This window comes from Pelodiscus sinensis, chromosome 17 (genome assembly GCF_052426305.1).
Source record: "Pelodiscus sinensis isolate ZL-2025 chromosome 17, ASM5242630v1, whole genome shotgun sequence".
NCBI lineage: Eukaryota > Metazoa > Chordata > Testudines > Trionychidae > Pelodiscus > Pelodiscus sinensis.
This window is the reverse complement of record NC_143068.1, coordinates 32324213-32347234: the sequence shown is the minus strand read 5'-3', so window position 1 is coordinate 32347234 and position 23022 is coordinate 32324213. Positions and strand designations below refer to the sequence as shown.

At 47.8% G+C, this 23022-nt stretch overlaps 1 protein-coding gene across 5 annotated transcripts in view; it reads right to left on the bottom strand.

Annotated features, from left to right (window-relative positions):
• ARFRP1 (ARF related protein 1) overlaps window positions 1–22884 on the bottom strand; it is a 70745-nt gene extending 47861 nt beyond the window's left edge. Inside the window, exons 1-6 of one of the 5 annotated variants that reach the window (XM_075900964.2) lie at window positions 22739–22884; window positions 19890–19989; window positions 16780–16867; window positions 15981–16063; window positions 12854–12935; window positions 12209–12279 (exon numbers count right to left, since the gene is read on the bottom strand). In XM_075900964.2, the coding sequence (XP_075757079.2) occupies window positions 12209–12279; window positions 12854–12935; window positions 15981–16063; window positions 16780–16867; window positions 19890–19982 (417 nt within the window). In that variant the 5' untranslated portion in view covers window positions 19983–19989; window positions 22739–22884. Of the gene's footprint in view, window positions 1–12208; window positions 12280–12853; window positions 12936–15980; window positions 16064–16779; window positions 16868–19889; window positions 19990–21772; window positions 21877–22536; window positions 22696–22738 lie in introns of those variants that run through there. The other 4 variants (XM_075900965.2, XM_075900968.2, XM_075900961.2 and 1 more) reach the window with 4 other exon arrangements.
• Window positions 22885–23022: the final 138 nt, after the last annotated feature.

The following is a 23022-nucleotide window of genomic DNA, read 5'->3' as shown; positions in this document are numbered from 1 at the left end:
AGATCAGGCCCTAAATGAATCCTTGTCTGCAAGATGGGGTTAATGGTCTTTGATACCTATTGCAGCGCACAGAGGTGGTACGTGGCTAATGTACGTGAATCCTCAGAGGAGGAGTGCTGGAAGGGAGAATCATTCAATGCTCCTGAAAGCGAGGGGCAGTTGCCAGTCCGAGCACGGTTCAGCCAGTGCCCTGGAATGTAGTGTTGTGGTCCTTCCCCTTGCTAGTCTAGCCCTGCCTTGCACTTGAACAGTGACAACTAATCCTGTAACTGCTTGTGACCCAACTAACAGGAATTCATTTTCTCTTGTGCAGTGGATTCAAGCAGCAATGGGCACAAACAATGCGTCCAGCTACCCGATGAACCATTAAATGGTTAAACCGAACACTAACAGCATCGGGAGTTGGACAGGGCCCTTGCAGGGTCAAATCACACCACAGGGGTTTGGAAGAGGAGACACCATCACGCTGAAATGATTGCTCCCCTACCGATTTTGGTGGCTTCCTCTCAGCCGCTGGAGTCACCCTTAGCATAATGTTCATTGAGCAACGAGAAGGGCAGAGCTAATTACCCCCAACAAATGGAAATTCCGGGCAAGATCAGTATTATGATGGACAAAAAATGCCCAGTATTTATTGCACCACTTGTTTTGGTAAGTGTGTGCTAAGCTGCTGGATGTTAAAACCTCTGATGCAAAAGCAGCAGATGAAACATCAGCTGCTGCGACAGGCTTCTGCTTGTCTTGTTTTGATAAGCTGTGTCACATTCTCCCCAGAAGGCTTGGGGCTGGCACAGAACACCAGCTTGTTTGGCTATGAGGTCTGATGCAACTTTTCAGAATCTCTGAGCTTCCACGGAACCCTGAGCGGCAAGAGAGGTCTCAGTTACAATCCAGAGCCGAGGGCCACAACTGGAATTTCGGGATAGAGCAGAGGGCAACAGAGCACCACCGCGGAGCTTCTACAACCACCCTCACTGCTCACCTATGTGCCCTTGCTATTCCAGCTGTACAAATTAGCTATGAGGCAAGGCTGAAGGAATTGGGCTTACATAGTTTTAAAAAAGAGAAGACTGAGGGGGGACATGATAGTGGTTTTCAAGTATCTAAAAGAGTGTTACAGGGAGGAGGGGAGGAAATTGTTCTCCTTGGCATCTGATGATAGAAGCATGGGCTTAAACTGCAGCAAGGGAGGTTTAGGTTGGATATTTGGAAAAACTTCCTACCCGTCCGGGTGGTTAAACACTGGAATAAATTGCCTAGGGAGGTTATAGAATCTCCATCACTGGAGATATTTAAGAGCAGGTTAGACACACCGCTATCAGGGATGATCTAGATCAGCGTTTCTCAACCAGTGGTATGAGTTCCCTTAGGGGTACTCGAGAGAAACCTCGGGGGCATGTCAACACAACTGAAACTTGGAGAAAACTGAATTTTTGTTTTATGTTTTACAGTGTTTTATTATTCTTGTACTTTTAACACCCAAAAATGTCATCGCCCGCCTGGCTATGATTAAGTTGTTTAAACAAATGTGTTGCAATGGTAGAAAAAAAAATGATGTGTGTCTGAAAACTGTAGGTGCTGGGGATGCTTTTTTTTTTCTTTTTTAAAAGAGTACTTTTTTTAAATAAAGGTTGAGAAACACTGATCTAGATGGTGCTTGGTCCTGCCATACGGGCAGGGGACTAGACTTGATGACCTCTCGAGGTCCCTTCCAGTTCTAGAGTTCTAGGATTCTATGAAATGCTCATGAATGGCAGGATCAAAGCCTAAGCAATAGGGGAACTTTCTCCTCTCAACTGCACATTCCCCCTTTAATCATCCCCTCCTCTCTGGCGTGGGAACATCCAGAGCCCACACAACATCACAACTCCAAGTGTTGTAATTGTATCACAACAGCAAGCTAGGCCCAAGGGTAGTAGCCTCAGTGAATTCATGTATAACCATCCAAACAGGCCAGAAAGGCATGCTCTTGTGAGGGCTGGCAACACCTGGTGGCATGATTGCACGCAGTCTTCCAAGGTCCTTTCCTCTGTGTGCAGGTGACTGTGTAGTCTTGGAAGCAACACTCATGTTAGATTTTGGCCGCCCAAGGTTCTGGACTAGAGGGAGTGGAGTGCACAGGAAGAGCGTTTACTCGCTGTGGGGGGCTCTGGTTTGAGTCAATTCTAGAAGCAGAGTTGCTCCTGGGGACTAGGCTTCGGTGCTGAGCTGAGATTCTGAAAGAGGAGACTGCTGGCATCTCTGTTCGAGGACAGGTTGGTGCATTGAGATAATCAATAAGTACACTTGGAATACAGCCAGATTGCATCGCTGATTTCCTATCCAACGACAAGACAAAAAGCAAGGCCTCGCCATCTGTCACTGCTCAACAGAGGAGCAATGCAACACTAGTCATGCGATGACTTCTCTCATCCAGCCTTTTCAGAAGGAACAAGACTTCACAGACTGGACCCTGACCAAGGTGGTACAATGGACAACGCTACACTGCCAGGTTAGTTTAATAGTAGATTCACTATAAGCTGGAAACTCATTTGGTTTCCCAGGCTCCCACTCGTAAGCTCTGGAGGTCTGGCCAGAACAAAAGAAATCAGGACGAGATATAAAGATGACCTTCTCTGCTGCTCACTTTGTCCAGTCTGGAGGCTTTTCAAAAGCACTGTAGTTGCAAGGGGCCTGTATGCCACCCGCCACATGTGTGTGATCCTTCTCCCTGATCTATAAAATTCACTAGCGTGGCCACTGGAAGCCCTGCTGTGTGGCGATGAAGAGGCCTGGAGAGCCGGTCTACTTCCACGTGCAGCTCGCTATGAAGGGCTTGTGGGCAGATGTTTTCACGACTCAGCAGCAGGAACAATAAACATGGAGACGGCTCTGGCACCGCCCCAATGGCAGCTTTGGATGCTGCAGTCATCCAAGGGGCCAAGAACAATTTTACTCTATTTCAGTAGCTTCTCTTTCTTGCATTCCCAGCTGTGATGGCTCCCTAGTGTGACTTTCATAGAACCAGGCAACCATGGGCCTCAACCGGAAATGCAGGCGAGAGGAAAGCCAAAGGCAGGGCTTATGCTGACTGCATTAAGCAGCAAGTGCACTGGGAGGATGAAGCTGCTTCGAGGATTTATCGTGCTCTTTTGTCTTGAGATAAACAGCAGCGGGGTTGGCAAGATGCTGTTGATACGTTAGACAAATTGCTCTATTACTGCACCCAAAAGGAAGGCTGAAATAGGATCCCAAAAAGGCAGCGGAGAAGGAAGTTGCCTCACCATTCCTTTCAGCCAGACACATTTGAATGTGTTTGGGAGAAAACGTTAGCCTAGCGTGGAAGGTATTTGCCCCCCACTCTGATAAAACATCTCTCTCCCTCCGCATTTTACTTCGGATGTAAAACCACGTACACTAAGAACAAAATTATGGAAACGTGCTCGGTGAACATACAGAATAGCACGTCATTACAACAACGCAGCCTGCACAAGTTCTGGCTCTGGAAAGGTCAGCTTCTTTAGCTAATCGACAGCTACGTCACACAGCTGGGGAAACAATGTTTTTTCCTCTTGAGGAATAAATCTGCACCTCCACACTCCATATACAGACAGTTCCACAAAATTCCTTTTTGGAAGAATGGCCGTTTGCAAGACAGTCACTTCCCAGCAGGGTCTTGCTTTTAAACCTCAAGAGCAGGCTTACATCCTTTTCTGAAGGATCCGGCAAGAGCTCCAGAAGCGTTCCAAGTGTCTATTTGCAAGTCCTCCACTGGAAAAAGATGACGATGCAGGGCCAGGAACACACCCGAAAGAAATATGAGCTTTTTAATTGCTTCATGAGCAACTGGCTGGCAGGATAGAAATAAGATTGGGACTGTCCCACTAATTCCAGAATGAGCTGCAACCCTGACTGTGAGAAACATTCAAAGAAAATGCATGAACAGCTTACGCCATCTGCTATGTTATTTTTGGTTTACTAACATATAATTCTATTTTATGGAGACATTAAATGAGTAGGGGGGCAGTGTTTCCTAGGGGTTACAGCACTGGCCTGCGACTTGGACATGGGCTCTATTCCTTTTCTGCCACTGACTGACTGGATGACCTTTGGCATCTCACTGCATCTTTTTGTCAGTTTCCCCATCCATAAAATGGGGATATTGATGAGTCTTTTATTAAGCATGTTGAAATCCACTGCTGAAAGGTGCCACATAAAACTAAGTCATATTATGAAAAATTGGAATTGCCACCAGCCAACAACTAAGTCATAGAAAGAGGAAATTTTGCACCATGAACAACTAGTAGGCAAGTATCAGAGGGGTAGCCGTGTTAGTCTGAATCTGCAAAAGCGACGAGGAGTCCTGTGGCACCTTATAGACTAACTGAAGTGTAGGAGCATAAGCTTTCGTGGGCAAAGACCCACTTCGTCAGATGCATGTAACAAGTAGGCAAGATTACCAAGTTCCATGAACACATAACCACCCACCGGTACTCTTCCCATCTCTTTCTTTAAGGCCTTTCAGAAAAAGCCCAAAGGCTCAAAAATTCTGAGGTTTCACTTCATTTTTAGAACTGACTCATGCTTTTTTCAAAGACCACACTCCCTAGATGTACAAACCACTGCCAGTACTCAGCATATTATCAATTGGCTGCTCACAGGTTTCTAAAATGAAAATATTGTTTGCATGACATTTAATCCCCATATTTTTTCCATGATTTAATTGTGATTCAAGTGTAGTTTGCCATTTTTAGAACCCTATTCACGCTGGAAAAAGTGTCTCAGTTCACATTTATGCAGCTTTTGCTTGGATAAACAAGCAAACAAAACAAACATTTTGAAACATTACGAAATCCCATTCAAAGCACTTGACATCTTTCTGGGAGAAACTGTGAGGTTTTATAGCTTTGTCACCAAATCAGTCTGTCTTCAAGTCAATTTACATGCAAAATGTTCTAATTCTGATGATTCAAATACCTCCCAACAGGCACATTACAATGTACTATCAGTGGGGTTCCAGAGTCCTGTGAACACTGTGTAGCCTCTGTGCCTTGAACTTGTATTTTATGCCACATGCTGCTCCTCTGACATGCCAGGGCAAACTGGACAGTTCTTAAAACCAATGTGCATGGACTGGTTGTAAGTGGCTGAACATGAGGGTGAACATGGAAATGGATTGAGGAGCCCTACTGTAAAATACAGCATTTCATGGCACTTGATATTCCAATTTCCCCACAGTTAACCAGCTCCTTTTACGGTCAGAGAAGCTGAAAGAGATTCAGTGACATCCTCAAGTCACAGAGCTAATCAGTGGCAAAATCGGGACTAGAATTCAAGAGGTCCTGGCTCTCAGGCCCATGCTAATTCTTCTAAACGGTGCTTGATTGGGGCTAGATTGTTTATTTCATTACACAATTTTATGAGAACGTCTGTATAGATGTTCTAAAATAAGATAATCAAATCCTTTATCTAGGCATCAAGTGATCAGAGAGATGCTCTTCAGTGCAGATCCGAGTAGGTGCTTTGCGGGGGGGGAAGAAGATGGTGGACATTGACTTCCTTTGAAGCATCAGGTACAGACTACAGCCCATAGATTTCCCTACAACCCCCATATGGGGGTGTATACCCCCCCATGAATTTCCCCAATTTAGTGATTATTTGGAAATCTGAATTGAAATTGAAACATTAATATACACTTTAAAAGCATATATAGTGTATGATAAGATATGTGTATCTGAAAAAGTATAATAGATTTGAAAAGTATGAACATAGACTAGCTTCCTTATACAGCTGTTGTTTTTTATGACAATGTCAATGCATTCATTGTGGGAATGTTGGCCAGCCTAATAATTTCAAATTATGATTTGTAAGCAAAGTCAAAATGAGCTCTCCCTGACAGCTAGTGATGAGCTGGGGGGAAAGGCATCAGGACCAGATTGTATTTACATTCACACCTAAGCTAGCTAGGTATCCAGCAAACAGAACTGTGTTGCCCAAGTGATAGATTTTGGCTGGGGTTGGGTTACAAATCACTTGAATGCGGGGGGGGGGGGGGGGGGGGGGGGGGGGGGGGGGGGGGGGGGAAGAGGTATGAAATGTTGTTGTTCTTATTGTATGAGTAAAGGGCAGTAGAACTGTACGTAACCTGTACTAATTGGAGGCAAAGAGAGAGGGTGGGGACAGGTGTTTTGCTTGATGGTCTGAGTCACAACTACTATTTGACCTGCCCCTCTCCACTGTTTAAAGACAGAGCAGATTAGGCTCCATATATAGTCTTTTGTTTCATTAAGTGACCTCTACAGCTGAAATCACTGATAATCAGGTCTAAGTGCTTAGTCCTGCTATGGGGACAGTGTTCCTGTGGGTCCAGTGTTTTTGTGTAACAGACAGCCCAAACTGCACTAGCAGCGAGGTTCCCCCACTGAAATCACTGAGAGCTGGGTGGAACCTCAAGAGACCAACTCGCAGAGGTCACAGTGGCCGGTGGCAGCAGAAGGTGACGGCGTGGGACCATTGGCAACAGAGCGATGGAATGCACGGTGGCACAACGAACAACAGTGGCCAGAGCGAACAGTGAGCAGCTGGAGGAATAAGCAAGGTGTACTCACGTGAAAGTACCTCTGAACTCTGAGTCTCCACTGACCAAGGACAACACAGGTGAGTGGGGTGAGGTGGCGGGAAAAATGAGGGGCACGTTAAACATCTGTTTGTTGCACTATACTTCAGTGACTTTGCTCCAGAATGCTAGATTTGTGACTGGGAATGGAAACTTATATAAATGTGTTTCCTAGTAGGCCAAGTATCAGAGGGGTAGCCGTGTTAGTCTGAATCTGCAAAAGCGACGAGGAGTCCTGTGGCACCTTATAGACTAACTGAAGTGTAGGAGCATAAGCTTTCGTGGGCAAAGACCCACTTCGTCAGATGCATGTAGTGGAAATTTCCAGAGGCAGGAATAAATATGCAGGCCAGGATCAGGCTGAAGATGGCGAGGTGGATCCAATCAAGGAGGATGAGGCCCACTTCTAGCAGCTGATCTGGAGGTGTGAATTCCAAGAGAGCAGAAGCTGCTTTTGTAGTTAGCAAGCCATTCACAGTCTTTGTTTAATCCAGAGTTGATTGTGTCAAACTTAAAGATGAACTGTAGCTCAGCAGTTTCTCTTTGAAGTCTGGTCCTGAAGTTTTTTTGCTGCAGGATGGCTACTTTTAGATTTGCAATTGTGTGTCCAGGAAGACTGAAGTGTTCCCCAACAGGTTTTTGTTCCCCAACAGGTTTTTGTATGTTGCCATTCCTAATATCAGATTTGTGTCCATTGATTCTTTTACGTAGGGACTGTCCTGTTTGGCCGATGTATATAGCAGTGGGGCATTGTTGGCACATGATGGCATATATTACGTTGGTGGATGTGCAGGAGAATGTACCAGTGACAGTATGGCTGATCTGGTTAGGTCCTGTGATGGTGTTGCTGGTGTATATATGTGGGCAGAGTTGGCACCGAGGTTTGTTGCAAGGATTGGTTCCTGAGTTCGAGTTATTATGGTGCGGTGTGTAGTTGCTGGTGAGAATATGCTTCAGGTTGGCGGGTTGTCTGTGGGCAAGGACCGGCCTACCTCCCAAGGCCTGTGAAAGCGAGGGATCGTTGTCCAGGATGGGTTGAAGATCACTAATGATGTGTTGGAGAGGTTTTAGCTGGGGACTGTAGGTGATGGCCAGTGGTGTTCTGTTGGTTTCTTTCTTGGGTTTGTCCCGTAGCAGGAGGCTTCTGGGTACACGTCTGGCTCTGTCAATCTGTCTCCTCACTTCCTCGTGTGGGTATCACAGTTTACAGAATGCTTGTTGAAGATCTTGTAGGTGTAGGTCTCTGTCTGAGGGGTTCAACACTTCAATCTTCCTGGACACACAATTGCAGATCTAAAAGTAGCCATCCTGCAGCAAAAAAACTTCAGGACCAGACTTCAAAAAGAAACTGCTGAGCTACAGTTCATCTTTAAGTTTGACACAATCAACTCTGGATTAAACAAAGACTGTGAATGGCTTGCTAACTACAAAAGCAGCTTCTGCTCTCTTGGAATTCACACCTCCAGATCAGCTGCTAGAAGTGGGCCTCGTCCTCCTTGATTGGATCCACCTCGTCATCTCCAGCCTGATCCTGGCCTGCATATTTATTCCTGCCTCTGGAAATTTCCACTACATGCATCTGACGAAGTGGGTCTTTGCCCACGAAAGCTTATGCTCCTACACTTCAGTTAGTCTATAAGGTGCCACAGGACTCCTCGTCGCTCTAGTAGGCCAAGATTTTTAAAATGCATTATTTGCCAAGGTTGTTCTCTCACATTGTTGCTATCTTGAGAGGTCATTATGTTGGGGAGATTCTGTACTAAACATTTTTATTATTATAATTAATTTTTACATAAGAATGGACATACTGGGTCAGACCAGTGGTCCATATAACCCGGTATCATGTCTTCCAATCGTGGTCAAGGCCAGGTGCTTCAGAGAGAATGAACAGAACAGGTAAACAAGTGATCCATCCCCTGTTGCCCATTCCCAGCTTCTGGCAACAGGCTAGGGATACTCAGAACATGGTATTGCATCCCTCCCCATCCTGGCTAATAGCCACTGATGGACCTATTCTCCAGGAATTTATCTAGTTCTTTTTTTAATCCTGTTATAGTTTTGGTCTTCACAGCATCCCCTGGCAAAGAGTTCCACGGGTTAACGTTGTGTGAAGAAGTACTTCCTTTTGTTTTTTTAAAACCTGCTGCCTATTAATTTCATTGGGCGACTGCTAGTTCTTGTGTTATGTGAAGGATTAAATAACATTTCTTTATTCACTTCACGCCAGTCAAGATTTTATAGACCCCCTTTCATAATCCCCCTTTAGTCGTCTCTTTTCTAAACTGAAAATTCCCAGTCATTTTAATCTCTCTTCCTGTTTCATATCCCTAATCATTTTAGCTGCCCATCTCTGTACCTTTTTCAATTCCAATATTTTTGGGGGGGATGGGGTGACCAGAGTATTCAAGGTGTGCACATACCATGGATTTATATAGAGGCTGCATCTGTGACAACCCACATCTTAGAAGAGTTAAATGCTTGTCGATTGGACCCCAAACAGATGGTTGCTTGTGCATTTGATGGAGCTGCAAACTTATCTGGAAGACATGGTGGAGTACAAGCTTTGCTCAGAGAAAAGTGTAACTCTGACCTCTCCTATACTCACTGAAGAGGCCATATACTCCAACTAGTACGAGCGGCAGAATCTTCAAAAGACATTAAAAAAAAGCTATAAATTGAATGTCTTCATTATATTCTTTTCATAGCAAGAGTCCAAAAAGACTGAATGTCTTGGAAAATATAGAAGATACACTGGGACTGAAGTTCAACTTTGTCCAACATGGGAAAACCCGCTGGCTCTCTCATGAGCGATCCTTGGCTGTTGTCTTAAAATTAATCCAGCCATTATTACTGGCTTTGGAAAGTATCTACCAAGATGGGATGGATCTACGTAATGAGGCTGGTGGATAACTTTTGCTACTATGTTCAGAGAACTCTATTGCCATTCTCTCTCTCGTAAATATACTGTTGAAACCACTTGGGTCATTAAACAATGCCATCCAGGCATCTGGTACAACAGTAGTAGATCATAGAATAGGAGGACTGGAAGGGACCTCGAGAGGTCATTGAGTCCAGTCCCCTGCCCTCATGGCAGGATCAAGTACTGTCTAGACCATCCCTGACAGACATTTATCTAACCTACTCTTAAATATCTCCAGAAATGGAGATTCCACAACCTCCCTGGGCAATTTATTCCAGTGTTTGACGACCCTGACAGTTAGGAACTTTTTCCTAATGTCCAAGCTAAACCTCCCTTGCTGCAGTTTAAGCCCATTGCTTCTTGTTCTATCCTCAAATCTATCCTAGTAGATCTTTGTCCAGCAATAGAAGCTACATTTGGATCAATCAAAGAGCTATCCATTGAAAAAGTACTGGAAGAAGCAAAGATTTCAGTCCAGAAATTGACTAATGAAGGCATTTATATTGAATCCTTAAGTGAAGTGTTTAAGACAACTGAAAATGTACACAGACTTGATTCTTAAAAATCTACAACAGCGACTTCTAGATTCTACTCAACCTCTCCGTAGCTTTTACAGATGCCTGTCCTATAAAACACTGACATTGAGTGGAGTGAGGCACTACCAGTAATGGGGCTGCCATGTGCTCAGGACAGAATAGAGAATATGAATACAGAGTGGAATATCATACGACAAATGAATGAAGATTTGACTTCAACTTCTTCTTTATCATCATTAGTGGCTCGACCGGATCTTTGTGCTATGTTTCTTGGGATGAAAGAAGTAGGAATTCATCTCTTGCTACTCCCAGTCACAACAGCTACAGTTGAGCGTTCTTTTTCATCATTGAATAGAATTTTGTGTTCTGAAAGAAGTCACCTTCTGCCTGATCATGTGAATGAACTAATGAGCATATCAACTGAAGGAATGGAAGTACCGGAAACACGAGAAGCCACCGAAGATGAACACATTGCATTCGAGAAGTTCATTAACAGAGCTGTGCAAAATTATATCAAGAAACCAAGAAGGATGTAGACATAGTGCTTCATAGAAGACTTGAGTAGCCAACTTTAATTTGTGTGATTTTAAAATGGTCATGAAACATTTTTCAGTTTTTGCTATGGTGCCATACAGCCCACCTTCACCCTCATCGGCCCTGACACCCCCTGTAAATTCGAACACCCCCCCTAATTTTCAATTCCTGGGGAAAACACTGCTACAGCCAGAGGTAGGATGAGACCTGATAGACCAGTGAGCTGGAATTTAAAATCTTATGTACCTAACGTGTATGTCTGGCTCCCTCTAGAGGATGGCAGGTAGTACTGCAGGTATTAGAATGCCAACTGATCAGATTAGGCAGTTTTTGGCCTGAAGGCCAAATCCTGGTTCAAAATTGTATGGAGGGCCAGGAAGGGGAGGCTGTACCTCCCCAATAGCCATGTGTTGCCCAGCATCCAACCCCCTGCTCCCCATACCTCTAGGGATCCTTGCCCCCTTTCCAAATTCTTCTTGCTCCCCATATCCTGACCACCCCCAGGGACTCCTCATCCCCTATCCAAACTGCCCTACTCCCCCATTTCCTGACCATTCCCTATGCTCCCCATCTCCCAACTGCCCACCTGTGATCCCTTGCTCCCTAGACAAGCTCCCCTACTGCTTCCCGTCCCCTCTGTGACACCCATCCAACCCTCCCTTCCCCACCCCTCCCCAGCCCCGCTCTCTATCCTCTGACCACACTGCCAGAAGTGCTGGCGTTGGTGGTGCTGTCAGCTGAGGAAGCAGGGGACAGATGGGGAGGGGCCAGGGCCTGGACAGAAGGTGTCCACGGGCCCTCAAACTGTAGTTTGCTCTCCCCAGAGATAGGCCATATGCCAAATGGAAAGAGAGAAGGGTGACGTTTTGAATTTCTTTAGAACAGCGAACTGTCACTCAAACAGCATCCACGATGTGATGTCAAACTATGGAAGCTCTAGTCTATAAAAACAAATTAAAAGTCCTGTGGCACCTAAAAGACTAAGATTCACTGAGGCATAACTTTCCGTGGGTCAAAACCACTTTGTCAGATACATGGATCTCACAAAGTGGTTTTTACCTACAAAAGCTTGTGCCCAAATAAATCTATTAGTCTTTACAGTGACACAGGACTCCTCATTGTTTTTACAGATACAGACTACCCCGGAGTCTAGCTCTAATTCCAGATACCCCGGAGAGCTTTGAAAGTATAAACCCTCCAAATACAAGCTGCACCTTCCACTATTCACAGCTTTTTCTGATGGGGAGCTGTAGCATAGAGATTGTCTCCTTGGGTAGTGCCAGTCTGGCTAAAGAAAAGAGGAATAAGGACATCTCATCACGTGATTTGTCACACTGGCATGAAGTCACGTGACCACAGCATAGACAGAGCCCTGCAGGGTGTTGTTACTCATTAGAACCTAGATCAGCTATATTAGGCCACAATATTAAAAAACCACGGATGTAGCGTTGGTGATTACTCAAAGCACATGACAGCTGCTACAGAGATGGAAATATTTGCGAGAGCAACACTTGTACAGTTGTGAGGGGGATGCTGTGAATTTTTTTAAGCTAAAATAAAATATTTGCTCAGTTGAGAACAAAAATCTGTGTGTGGGGGAAGAACCTAATTAGGCGATCTTACCTCTACATCTTGCTTGTTAGCTAATACTAGGATGGGAACCCCTTCCAGAGCTTCACTGATGACCACTTTCTCTGTAAAGCACAGAAACAGGCAATGTCTAGATAATGCTGACACACATAGATTCCTCCAAATATATAAACTACATTGGTAGGATAGAAACAGGAGTGAAAGGCACCACATGCATCACTGTGTAATTTGATCAAACCTTCTGGAACCCGAATTTGTCATGATTCGGAAACATCACTACTTCCTCCCTTTACTTTCCTCGGCATGGAGTATTTTAGGCAGGAATTAATTGGACAAGTTAAGGTCTGGTTATAAAAAAAGATGCTACATTTGAAAAAGGGGGACAATGTGCTGACAGAGAAGGAAAATAAGAAGAAAGGAAACATCCAAGATAAAGAAAGGCTACTATGACTAAAGATTTTGTCAACAGTGTCTGAATAATGGAACAAGCTACGTGCCCACATAGCCGCATGATTTCCACAAGTACGACCACACAGTCGGCAAACCAGGATATGCACACAGGCAGTCACCTGCATAACAAACATCAGCTGCATATTCCAGTCCAAGTGGCAGGAAGGGGGGGGTTGACTGAAATAAGACGACATTTCAAGTACCAAACTCAAAGCCCAACATACTCACCAAATGCTCTTTTGGATTCCGACAGCCTCTCCTCATCTGTGGAGTCGATAACATAGATGATCCCATGGGATTCAGCATAGTACTGAAATCAAGCACAGGTGTTAGCATCTAACAGCTGGGGCTGCTTTTCTTTTCAATGTTGATGTGAAGTGAATATGATTTTTGGTACCCATGAAAGAGATGGATTGAGATCAATTAGCCAGAACCAGGCACAGTGCCGGCAGTTGATTTTGCAAGCCCCAGCCACACAGATCTGCAGAAGTTTCTCCTATGCAGACAGGTACGGTGCACTGCCTGCTCCTCCTGTGGAGAGCCTCCTACTGAATTCTGCCAACACACCTCAGTCTCAACGTACAGTACCCTGTGCTAGTCCAGTGTCACGGGCTCTCCTAAGCCGAGCCCAACAGTGGTACTCAGCTCTGCGGAGGTTGTCTGATGTGCACAAATTCACAAAGGGCTATGTAGAGATGACAAAACCCTTCACATTTGCTCCAGGAAACAGATATGAGCCAACAGATCAGCACAGCCCAGACTGGGTTGCTTTTAGAGCATGGTACAAAGTATGTTTAGTCAAGTGCTTGTTAACTATTGATCTGGCAGCCTGGAAGGTCCATTTATTGTCGGTCAGATTTGCCCAACAGTAATAGTGGCTTGTCTGCTGACCTGCAAGTACACTAATTCAGTATCTACAATGGACAGCAGGCAGAAGCCATTGTGAATCATAGAATCATAGAATAATAGGACTGGAAGGGACCTCGAGAGGTCATCGAGTCCAGCCCCCCGCCCTCAAGGCAGGATCAAGCTCCGTCTACACCATCCCTGACAGATGTCTATCTAACCTGTTCTTAAAAGAAGAGTATTAGGGATGTAAATTACATATAGTAACTGTGTAACCGATAAAAATTCTATTGGTTACACAGTTAACCGCAGGGCTGCCGGCTCCCAGTTCTACAGTGTGGTGGGCCCGGCTGGGCTGCTCCAGCGGGGCCTGTGGCGCTGTGGGTAGGGGGCTGCTTTAGCTGGGGCCAGGCACCGGTGAACCAGTAAGCATCACTTGGCAACATCCCTAGAGGGTATGTAATGATTTTTCATGGCAGTGTAGCTGTCACAAGACATAGGACTCTGCTGGAAAGGTGGCTGTCCAGCACACATGGCTCTTAGGGATGGAAGCTGGTGCTGACAACAGCAACAGACTTTATTTTTGCACTGCGCTTTTGCACAAAAACTTGACAGCTATCTACACTGGCTGCTTGATTTTGCGCAAAAGCACTGATGTTCTACTGTCCGAAATCAGTGCTTCTTGCGCAAATGCTTTGATGTTCCCGTTCGGGCAAAAGCCCCGATGGCGAAAATGTTTTTGCGCAAGAGGGCCAGTGTAGACAGCTAAAAACTGTTTTGCGCAAAAAAGCCCCGATGGCGAAAATGGCGATCGGGGCTTTCTTGCGCAAAACCGTGTCTAGATTGGCACGGACGCTTTTCCGCAAAAAGTGCTTTTCCGTTAAAAGCATTTGCGGAAAATCAAGCCAGTCTAGATGTAGCCCCAGTAATTTTTGCATCAAATCCATAATGCCCATTTGAGTGATCATACCTAGCTCTAGTAAAGCGCTTTGAGATCGTGGATGAGTGCTATAGAACAGCAGTTCCCCACCACCGGTCCGTGAACACGTCTGCCAGGCTGCAGCACATTGCCAGGCCACGCCCCCAGCTTTTATTTAGCTCCACCCGCTGGGGTTCCCAGTGAACTCCCTTCCCGCTCACAGCAGCAGGGTAAGTGGGGCGGCTGGTAGCCAGGCGTGCTGTGGCTGGAACTGGGACCGCGGCAAAGCTGTCCCTACTGGAGCAGCCTTACTGTGGCCCCGGTTCCAGTTCTGGTGGCCGCTACACGGCACGGCCGGTGGAGCCAAGCGCAGGGCGGAAAGCAGCTGCCTCGGCCACCGGGGCCAAGCACCGTGTGGTGGGTGGCTGCCTCTGCAACCCTGTTCTCCTGCCTCTCTGCTTGGCGGGAGCCTCCCCTTGGCCTCCAGCTACTCCCAGCCAGCGTGCACAGACATTATTATTACGCATTATTAAGTGCATAGGAAAATATGAATGTATGGAATGTGTCAGCCCTGCTAACTACTGCCTCTAAGTCTGGTGCTACTGAGGCTAAATGTTCGGACTGGAGAATGAATACTCTTCACCAACTATTAGGAACTATTTTATTGTTTGTTTTTTTTAAATATGCATGTGCAGCAGTTTTTCAAATTCTCATTAACCAGCATGTCCCCCTTCTTTTGATAGGCCTCATATACCCTGGGCTATGGTTACAAGGACATGTATTGTGTGCGTACCAATGCAACGTAAAACAACATGTAATATCCCAAAAGTACCAAAATGAGCATGCAAATAAACCAATTTCCACAATGAATATGTGAATATTTCGGTGCCAGTCCACCAACAGTTTTGGAATGAGTTTGCCGGTTTGTGGTATAAAAAAAGGTTGGGAATATCTGCTATAGAAAGTCAATATCATTCTCCCTGTTCTGTATGTTAGAATAGATCTTTTAAGCAGCTATCCAGGCAAGGCTGCCATATCTCTCTGTGGTCTTGTGCATATAATAAGCCTTGGGTTAATTAAATTCTGCCCCAATTTCCTCTACTGGTTATATAGGGATGATAATAGTAGGGATGTAAAAAACAGATACAAATATTAACCATGAAAGTAATAAAATTCTATTGGCTACGCTGTTAACTGTGGAGCGGGACGGTGGGCCTGGCCAGGCTGGAGCAGCTGCCCACCTCTGGCATGTCACAAGCAGGGGGCTGCTCTGTCCAGCCCAGGTGCCAGTTCACCGGTTATCAGTAAGCATCACCCACTAAGAATGATGCTTACTGGGTAGCCGGTTAACCATTTTATCCCTAGATAATAGTACTTACTGCACTCGTGTCAGGTGAGAAGTAGTTAATGCCTGGAAAACTGTGTGTAACTGTTTAACATTAATGTTTATGACTCTCTCAAACAGACAAGTTGAACACCACCTCAATGTTGTCAGTGCTAACTGGCAAGGCTGGCTAATTAAAAAGTCCCCTTATTTCTCTGCAGCTCAGAGACACAGAACATTTAAAATAGAAATGTTACTTCCCCTACCTTGTCCCACAGGGACTGCAGCTCATCCTGCCCTCCAAGATCCCAGAACATTAGCCGGGCTTTGCCCACATCAATAGTACCAACTAGAGCAGGGAAAGAAGAAAAAAATAACTCAATACAGACTGACTGTATTCTTTAAAACAGGCATGCACGCACAGTCCCTCAGGAGGGAAGGGGGGTTGGAAGAGTCATCAACCACAGTGTTATCCCTCAGCAGGACAGCAATATGTGTCATTAGCAGATAGTGGGTTAAATTCACCTTTTTATAAGCAGCAACAAACCCATTATTTCAGTGGAGTTACACCAGTGTAAATAAGATCAGAATCAGGCTCACAAACTTTGGTGGAGTTACAGGGCTGAATTTGACTTAGCATCATTAAATGAGGCACACTCGCCTTCAGACCCTGCATGTCTTTTCCAGCTCTATGATTAGTCCATAGATGGAAGAGACCTCAGGAGGTTATCAAGTCCAGCCCCCTGCCCAAGGCAGGACCAATCCCAACTAAATCAACCCAGCCAGGGCTTTGTCAAGTCAAGACTTAAAAACCTCTAGGGATGGAGATTCCATCACCTCCCTAGGAACCCATCCCAGTACTTCACCACCCTCCTAGGGCAATAGTTTTTCCTAATATCCAACCTAGACCTCCCCCGCTTGCTCTTTAAAGCCTGGGGACAGGTGGGGGGGGGGGGCATTGGAAGGGTCTCTCTTATCAGGAACTATTTTCACAGTGTAAACTCTTGAAACAATCACTTCTCTAAATTTGTAGGAGGCAGCAAAGAGATTCACAGATTCGCTTACTGTTTAAGCCCACAGTGGTAGTGATTTTGGATAAGCTCATCCCCTTGTAGTTCCTGTTAAATCGGATTTTAGTCTGCTCAAGGAAGGTCTGAAAGGGAAGAAGAAATGAAACTAGTTAGTATTGTATACTTAATTGGCAAGGACAATCCTATCCAAGACGTGTTTTCCTCCTATTGGATCAGTATTCTCCATGATGTCTTAGAACACCACACAGGCCTTAGTTTCCCCATTATAGCACAGGGCCATAGAAGAGTTCCCAGGTGATGACGACTTCTTTGTTTCAGTTTTCACTGAGAAGTCTGTAGGAATGCCTAACATAGTGAATGCTAGTGGGAAGGGGGTAGTTTTAGAAGGTAAAATAAAAAAAGAACAAGTTAAAAATCACCTAGAAAAGTTAGATGCCTGCAAGTCACCAGGGCCTGATGAAATGCATCCTAGAATACTCAAGGAGCTGACAGAGGAGGTATCTGAGCCTCTAGCTATCATCTCTGGAAAACCATGGGAGACAGGAGAGATTCCAGAAGACTGGAAAAGGGCAAATATAGTGCCCATTTATAAAAAGGGAAATAAGAACAACCCAGGAAACTACAGATCAGTTAGTTTAACTTCTGTGCCAGGGAAGATAATGGAGCAAGTAATTAAGGAATTCATCTGTAAACACTTGGAAAGAGGCAAGGTGATAGGGAACAGCCAGCATGGATTTGTAAAGAACAAATCATGTCAAACCAATCTGATAGCTTTCTTTGATAGGATAACGAGTCCTGTGGATAAGAGAAAAGCGGTGGATGTGGTATACCTAGACTTTAGTAAGGCATTTGATACGGTCTCACGTGATATTCTTATCAATAAACTAGGCAAATACAACTTAGACAGGGCTACTATAAGGTGGGTGCATAATTGGCTAGATAACCGTACTCAAAGAGTATTTATTAATGGCTCACAATCCTGCTGGAAAGGCATAACAAGTGGGATTCCGCAGGGGTCTGTTTTGGGACCGGTTCTGTTCAATATCTTCATCAACGATTTAAATATTTGTATAGAAAGTACGCTTATTAAGTTCGCAGATGATACCAAGCTGGGAGGGGTTGCGACTAATCTGGAGGATAGGGTCATAATTCAAAATGACCTGGACAAATTGGAGAAATGGTCTGAGGTAAACAGGATGAAGTTTAATAAAGACAAATGCAACGTGCTCCACTTAGGAAGGAACAATCAGTTTCATGCCTATAGAATTGGAAGCAACAGACTGGGAAGGAGTACAGCAGAAAGGAATCTAGGGGTATAATGGACCACAAGTTGAATATGAGTCAGCAGTGTGATGCTGTTGCAAAGAAAGCAAACATGATTCTGGGAGGCATTAACAGGTATGTTGTGAGCAAGACACGAGAAGTCATTCTTCCGCTCTACTCTGCGCTGGTTAGGCCTCAATTAGAGTACAGGCAGTCCCCGGGTTACGTACAAGATAGGGACTGTAGGTTTGTTCTTAAGTTGAATCTGTATGTAAGTTGGAACTGGCGTCCAGATTCAGCCGCTGCTAAAACTGATCAGTTTCAACAGCGGCTGAATCTGGACGCCAGTTCTGACTTACATACAGATTCAACTTAAGAACCCCAGGCATCCCCAAGTCAGCTGCTGCTGAAACTGATCAGCAGCTGATTCCAGGAAGCCTGGGGCAGGGGCTTCCTGTAGTCAGCCACTGGTCAGTTTCAGCAGCAGCTGACTTGGGGACGCCTGGGGCAGAGCAGCTGGGGTGCTGCTGGGTTGGTCCAGTAGCGTCGCCGCTCCTCAGCGCTACTGGACCAACCCAGCAGCACCCAAGCTGCTCTGCCCCAGGCGTCCTGATTCAGCCGCTGCTGAAACTGACCAGCAGCAGCTGAATCAGGACGCCTGGGGCAGAGCAGCTGGGGTGCTGCCGGGTTGGTCCAGTAGCGCCCAGAGTGGTGCTACAGGACCAACCGGCAGCACCCCAGCTGCTGTACCACAGGCGTCCGGAGCAAAGCTGCGGAGCACGGGGGCAGCGGGACAGCCCAGACGCGCCATAGCTGTCCTGCTGCCCTCGGGCTCCGTGGCTTTGCTCCGCTTTGCTCCCTGTCTCCCTGGTCTGCTTTGCTCCCCGTCTCCCTCGTCTGGGCTGTCCGCTGCCCGCGTGTTCCGCGGCTTTGCTCCCCGTCCCCCTGGTCTGCAGACCAGGGAGACGGGGAGCAAAGCAGAGCAAAGCCACGGAGCATGCGGGCAGCGGACAGCCCAGACGTGTCTGGGCTGTCCGCTGCCCGCGTGCTCCGCCGCTTTGCTCCCCGTCCTCCTGGTCTGCTGGAGACCAGGGAGACGGGCCCCGTTCATAACTGCGGATCCCACGTAAGTCGGATCCGCGTAACTCGGTGACTGCCTGTATTGTGTTTAGTTCTGGACACCGCATTTCAAAAAAGATGTGGAGAAATTGGAGAGGGTCCAGAAAAGAGCAACGAGAATGATTAAAAGTCTAGAGAACATGACCTATGAGGGAAGGCTGAAGGAATTGGGTTTGTTTAGTTTAGAAGAGAGACGATTGAGGGGGGACATGATAGCACTTTTCAGATATTTAAAAGGGTGTCATAAGGAGGAGGGAGAAAACTTGTTCATCTTGGCCTCTGAGGATAGAGCAAGAAGCAATGGGCTTAAACTGCAGCAAGGGAGGTTTAGGTTGGACATTAGGAAAAAGTTCCTAACTGTCAGGGTGGTCAAACACTGGAATAAATTGCCCAGGGAGGTTGTGGAATCTCCATCTGTGGAGATATTTAAGAGTAGGTTAGATAAATGTCTATCAGGGATGGTCTAGACAGTATTTGGTCCTGCCATGAGGGCAGGGGACTGGACTCGATGACCCCTCGAGGTCCCTTCCAGTCCTAGTATTCTATGATTCTATGATTCTGTGCTTAATGAAGCCCATACAACTGTGTGTCTGCAGGCTTATTGTACTAAAATCAGATAGGCAGGATCAAATTCAGACCTGGGGTAACACTGCTGAAATACCGAAGTGACAGCAGGGAATAAATTGGCCTGTGCTGGTTTGAGAAGAAGTGAGTGGAGCTGTGTGTGCTCCTCCATGCTAATGGGCTACTAAAAGCACATACCGTTTTCCCCGCATTGTCCAGCCCAAGGATCAAAATGCAGTACTCATCCCTACGGAACATGTACTTATATAGTCCAGACAGCAGCGTATACATCCTGCTCCTGCAACAAATATCAAGATGTCATCAGCAAAGGAGTTTTCCCCGAGGCCTCTTTTTCAACAGTATAATTCTGTTCAACTACCAGATAACAATACAATTTTATATATAGATATAGCATTTCTCCCCATGGGGGATCCCAGAGCCAGTTACGAACTCTAGGAGACTGACTTTTAAAAGAAATGAAGGCCAGATTTTCAAGTGTTCAGACTCAACACTTGGGTGTGGATTTTCAAAGAACTCAGCTCTTGTTTAGGCACTTAAATAGGGCCAGATTTTGGAACATGCTCAGCCCCTGGCAGCTTCTATCACTATACTCATGGCCAGATTTTCAGCACAGCTCAACCACTAGCATACATCCTTTATGCTGAGCATTTCTGAAAATCTAATCACTTATTTTGGTAACTACATGGGAGCTTGTGAGTATTTGTCTAGATAGCTCCCTGAAATGTAGGTGCAAAGGAAGATAACAGCCAGATGCACAGTAGCTGCACATGTCCAGAAAGGAGTTATCGGGACTAATGCAGAAGGCAACCCAGTGGCTGTGTCTAGACTGGCAAGTTTTTCTGCAAAAGCAGTTGCTTTTGCGGAAAAACTTGCCCGCTGTCTACACTGGCCTCTTGAATTTCCACAAGAACACTGACTTCCTACTGTCTGAAATCAGTGCTTCTTGCGGAAATACTATGCTGCTCCCATTCGGGCAAAAGGGCCAGTGTAGACAGCTCAGATTTGTTTTGCACAAAAAAGCCTCAATTGTGAAAATGGCGATCGGGGCTTTTTTGCGGAAAAGAGCATCTAGATTGGCACGGACGCGTTTCCGCAAAAAGTGCTTTTGTGGAAAAGCGTCTGTGCCAATCTAGATGCTCTTTTTCTCAAATGCTTTTAACGGAAAACTTTTCCGTTAAAAGCATTTGCGGAAAATCATGCCAGTCTAGACGTAGCCAGTGTCTGTTGAGATGTACCAACGCAGCCTTAAAGCTCTCACTGAACAGAAAGGACCTACGTTTTAAAAGCATATGCAGTTTTTTGTGAGAATTTGAACATTCCTCAGTAGAACCTCCTCTTGCAGTGTCTCCAGTATATGCACTGCTGCCTCACCAGGCATGAGGACCAGTGAAAGTGACTAGTCAGTAACCTGAGTGAGGGTAGTCGATTCAGACCAGACAGCTGGGCTGCTGTACAAACAAGCTCCCTTTCATAGGGTTTGCATAGCACAGATGCACACATGCACTTTGCCCAACTGAGGCAAAGTTCACTTGAAGCTTATGAATGGGATTATATTAGGTGCTAGCCTGTGACCTTCCCTTCCACACCTGGGGGGCACTGATCCCTCCTGGGAGGTAGAGGATTATGGGTGACACCTGCAGCAGTCTGAGGGAGACGCAGCCCTGGAGGCTGGAGCCTCCCAGCATGTTTTGGGTGCAACCTGGATCCTCCCCCCCCCCCACCACAACCCACAATGTGCAAGGGCAGCCTGTGGCACCCACAGTCCCAGCTCGCAAAGCTTCCCTGTAAACGAGGGACAAGCTGCTCCGCCAGCCTGGGCAGCACCACCTGCAACTGGGACCAGGAGCCCCTGCGAGTCGCTTGGCTAGAACAGAGGTCGACTCCCCACCAAAGGCAGCGACACCTCATCTCCGGAGCCCAAAGCCTGGGGCAGGACCCAGGGATCAACCCCCCCAGCCCTGGGAGCCCCAGCTCCGGCTGCACAGGTGGGGCCCGCCCCATAGACCCACCTCCGACCCCCAGCTCCGGCCGCACCGCTGGGGCCCGCCCCATAGACCCACCTCGGACCCCCAGCTCCGGCCGCACCGCTGGGGCCCGCCCCATAGACCCACCTCGGACCCCTGGCTCCGGCCGCACCGCTGGGGCTCGCCCCATAGACCCACCTCGGACCCCCAGCTCCAGCCCCACGGCTGGGGCCCGCCCCATAGACCCACCTCGGACCCCCAGCTCCGGCTGCACAGGTGGGGCCCGCCCCATAGACCCACCTCGGACCCCCAGCTCCGGCCCCACGGCTGGGGCCTGCCCCATAGACCCACCTCGGACCCCCAGCTCCGGCCCCACGGCTGGGGCCCGCCCCATAGACCCACCTCGGACCCCCAGCTCCGGCTGCACAGGTGGGGCCCGCCCCATAGACCCACCTCGGACCCCCAGCTCCGGCCGCACCGCTGGGGCCCGCCCATAGACCCACCTCGGACCCCCAGCTCCGGCCCCACGGCTGGGGCCCGCCCCATAGACCCACCTCGGACCCCCAGCTCCGGCTGCACAGGTGGGGCCCGCCCCATAGACCCACCTCGGACCCCCAGCTCCGGCCCCACGGCTGGGGCCCGCCCCATAGACCCACCTCGGACCCCCAGCTCCGGCCCCACCGCTGGGGCCCGCCCCATAGACCCACCTCGGACCCCCAGCTCCGGCCGCACCGCTGGGGCCCGCCCCATAGACCCACCTCGGACCCCCAGCTCCGGCCCCACCGCTGGGGCCCGCCCCATAGACCCACCTCGGACCCCCAGCTCCGGCCCCACTGCTGGGGCCCGCCCCATAGACCCACCTCGGACCCCCAGCTCCGGCCCCACCTCTCCCCGCGCCCCGGGCTGCACAGCGGGGGCCAGGCCCAGACACGCCCCCTCCCGCTCGGCCCAGGCCGGGGGGCCCCCCCGCGGGCAGGGGGAGCCCGGCGAGCCGGTGACTGGGGGGGCTGCAGGCTCCGCCCACCCGCGGAGCTGGGGGACAGTGATGGCCCCGCCCCCTACCTGGGTGACGGGTCTCGACGGCTCCTGCCACTCAGCCGCCCCGCGATTCCCGCTGCGGCTCGAATCGGCTCCCCCCTCCCCCCGCGGCCGCCTCCTACCCCCCACTGGGTGGGCAGCTGTCTCCGCCCCGTCCCCGCGGGGCACCCTGGGAAGCGTAGTTCCTCCGGCGCCAGGGACTCGGAAGGGGAAGGCCTCTTGGACCACCGCTCCCAGAATGCTCAGCGCGCTCAGCCGCGGGAGGCGTCCTCGCTTCAGCCCGCCGGAAACACCATTGGAGGAGGAGC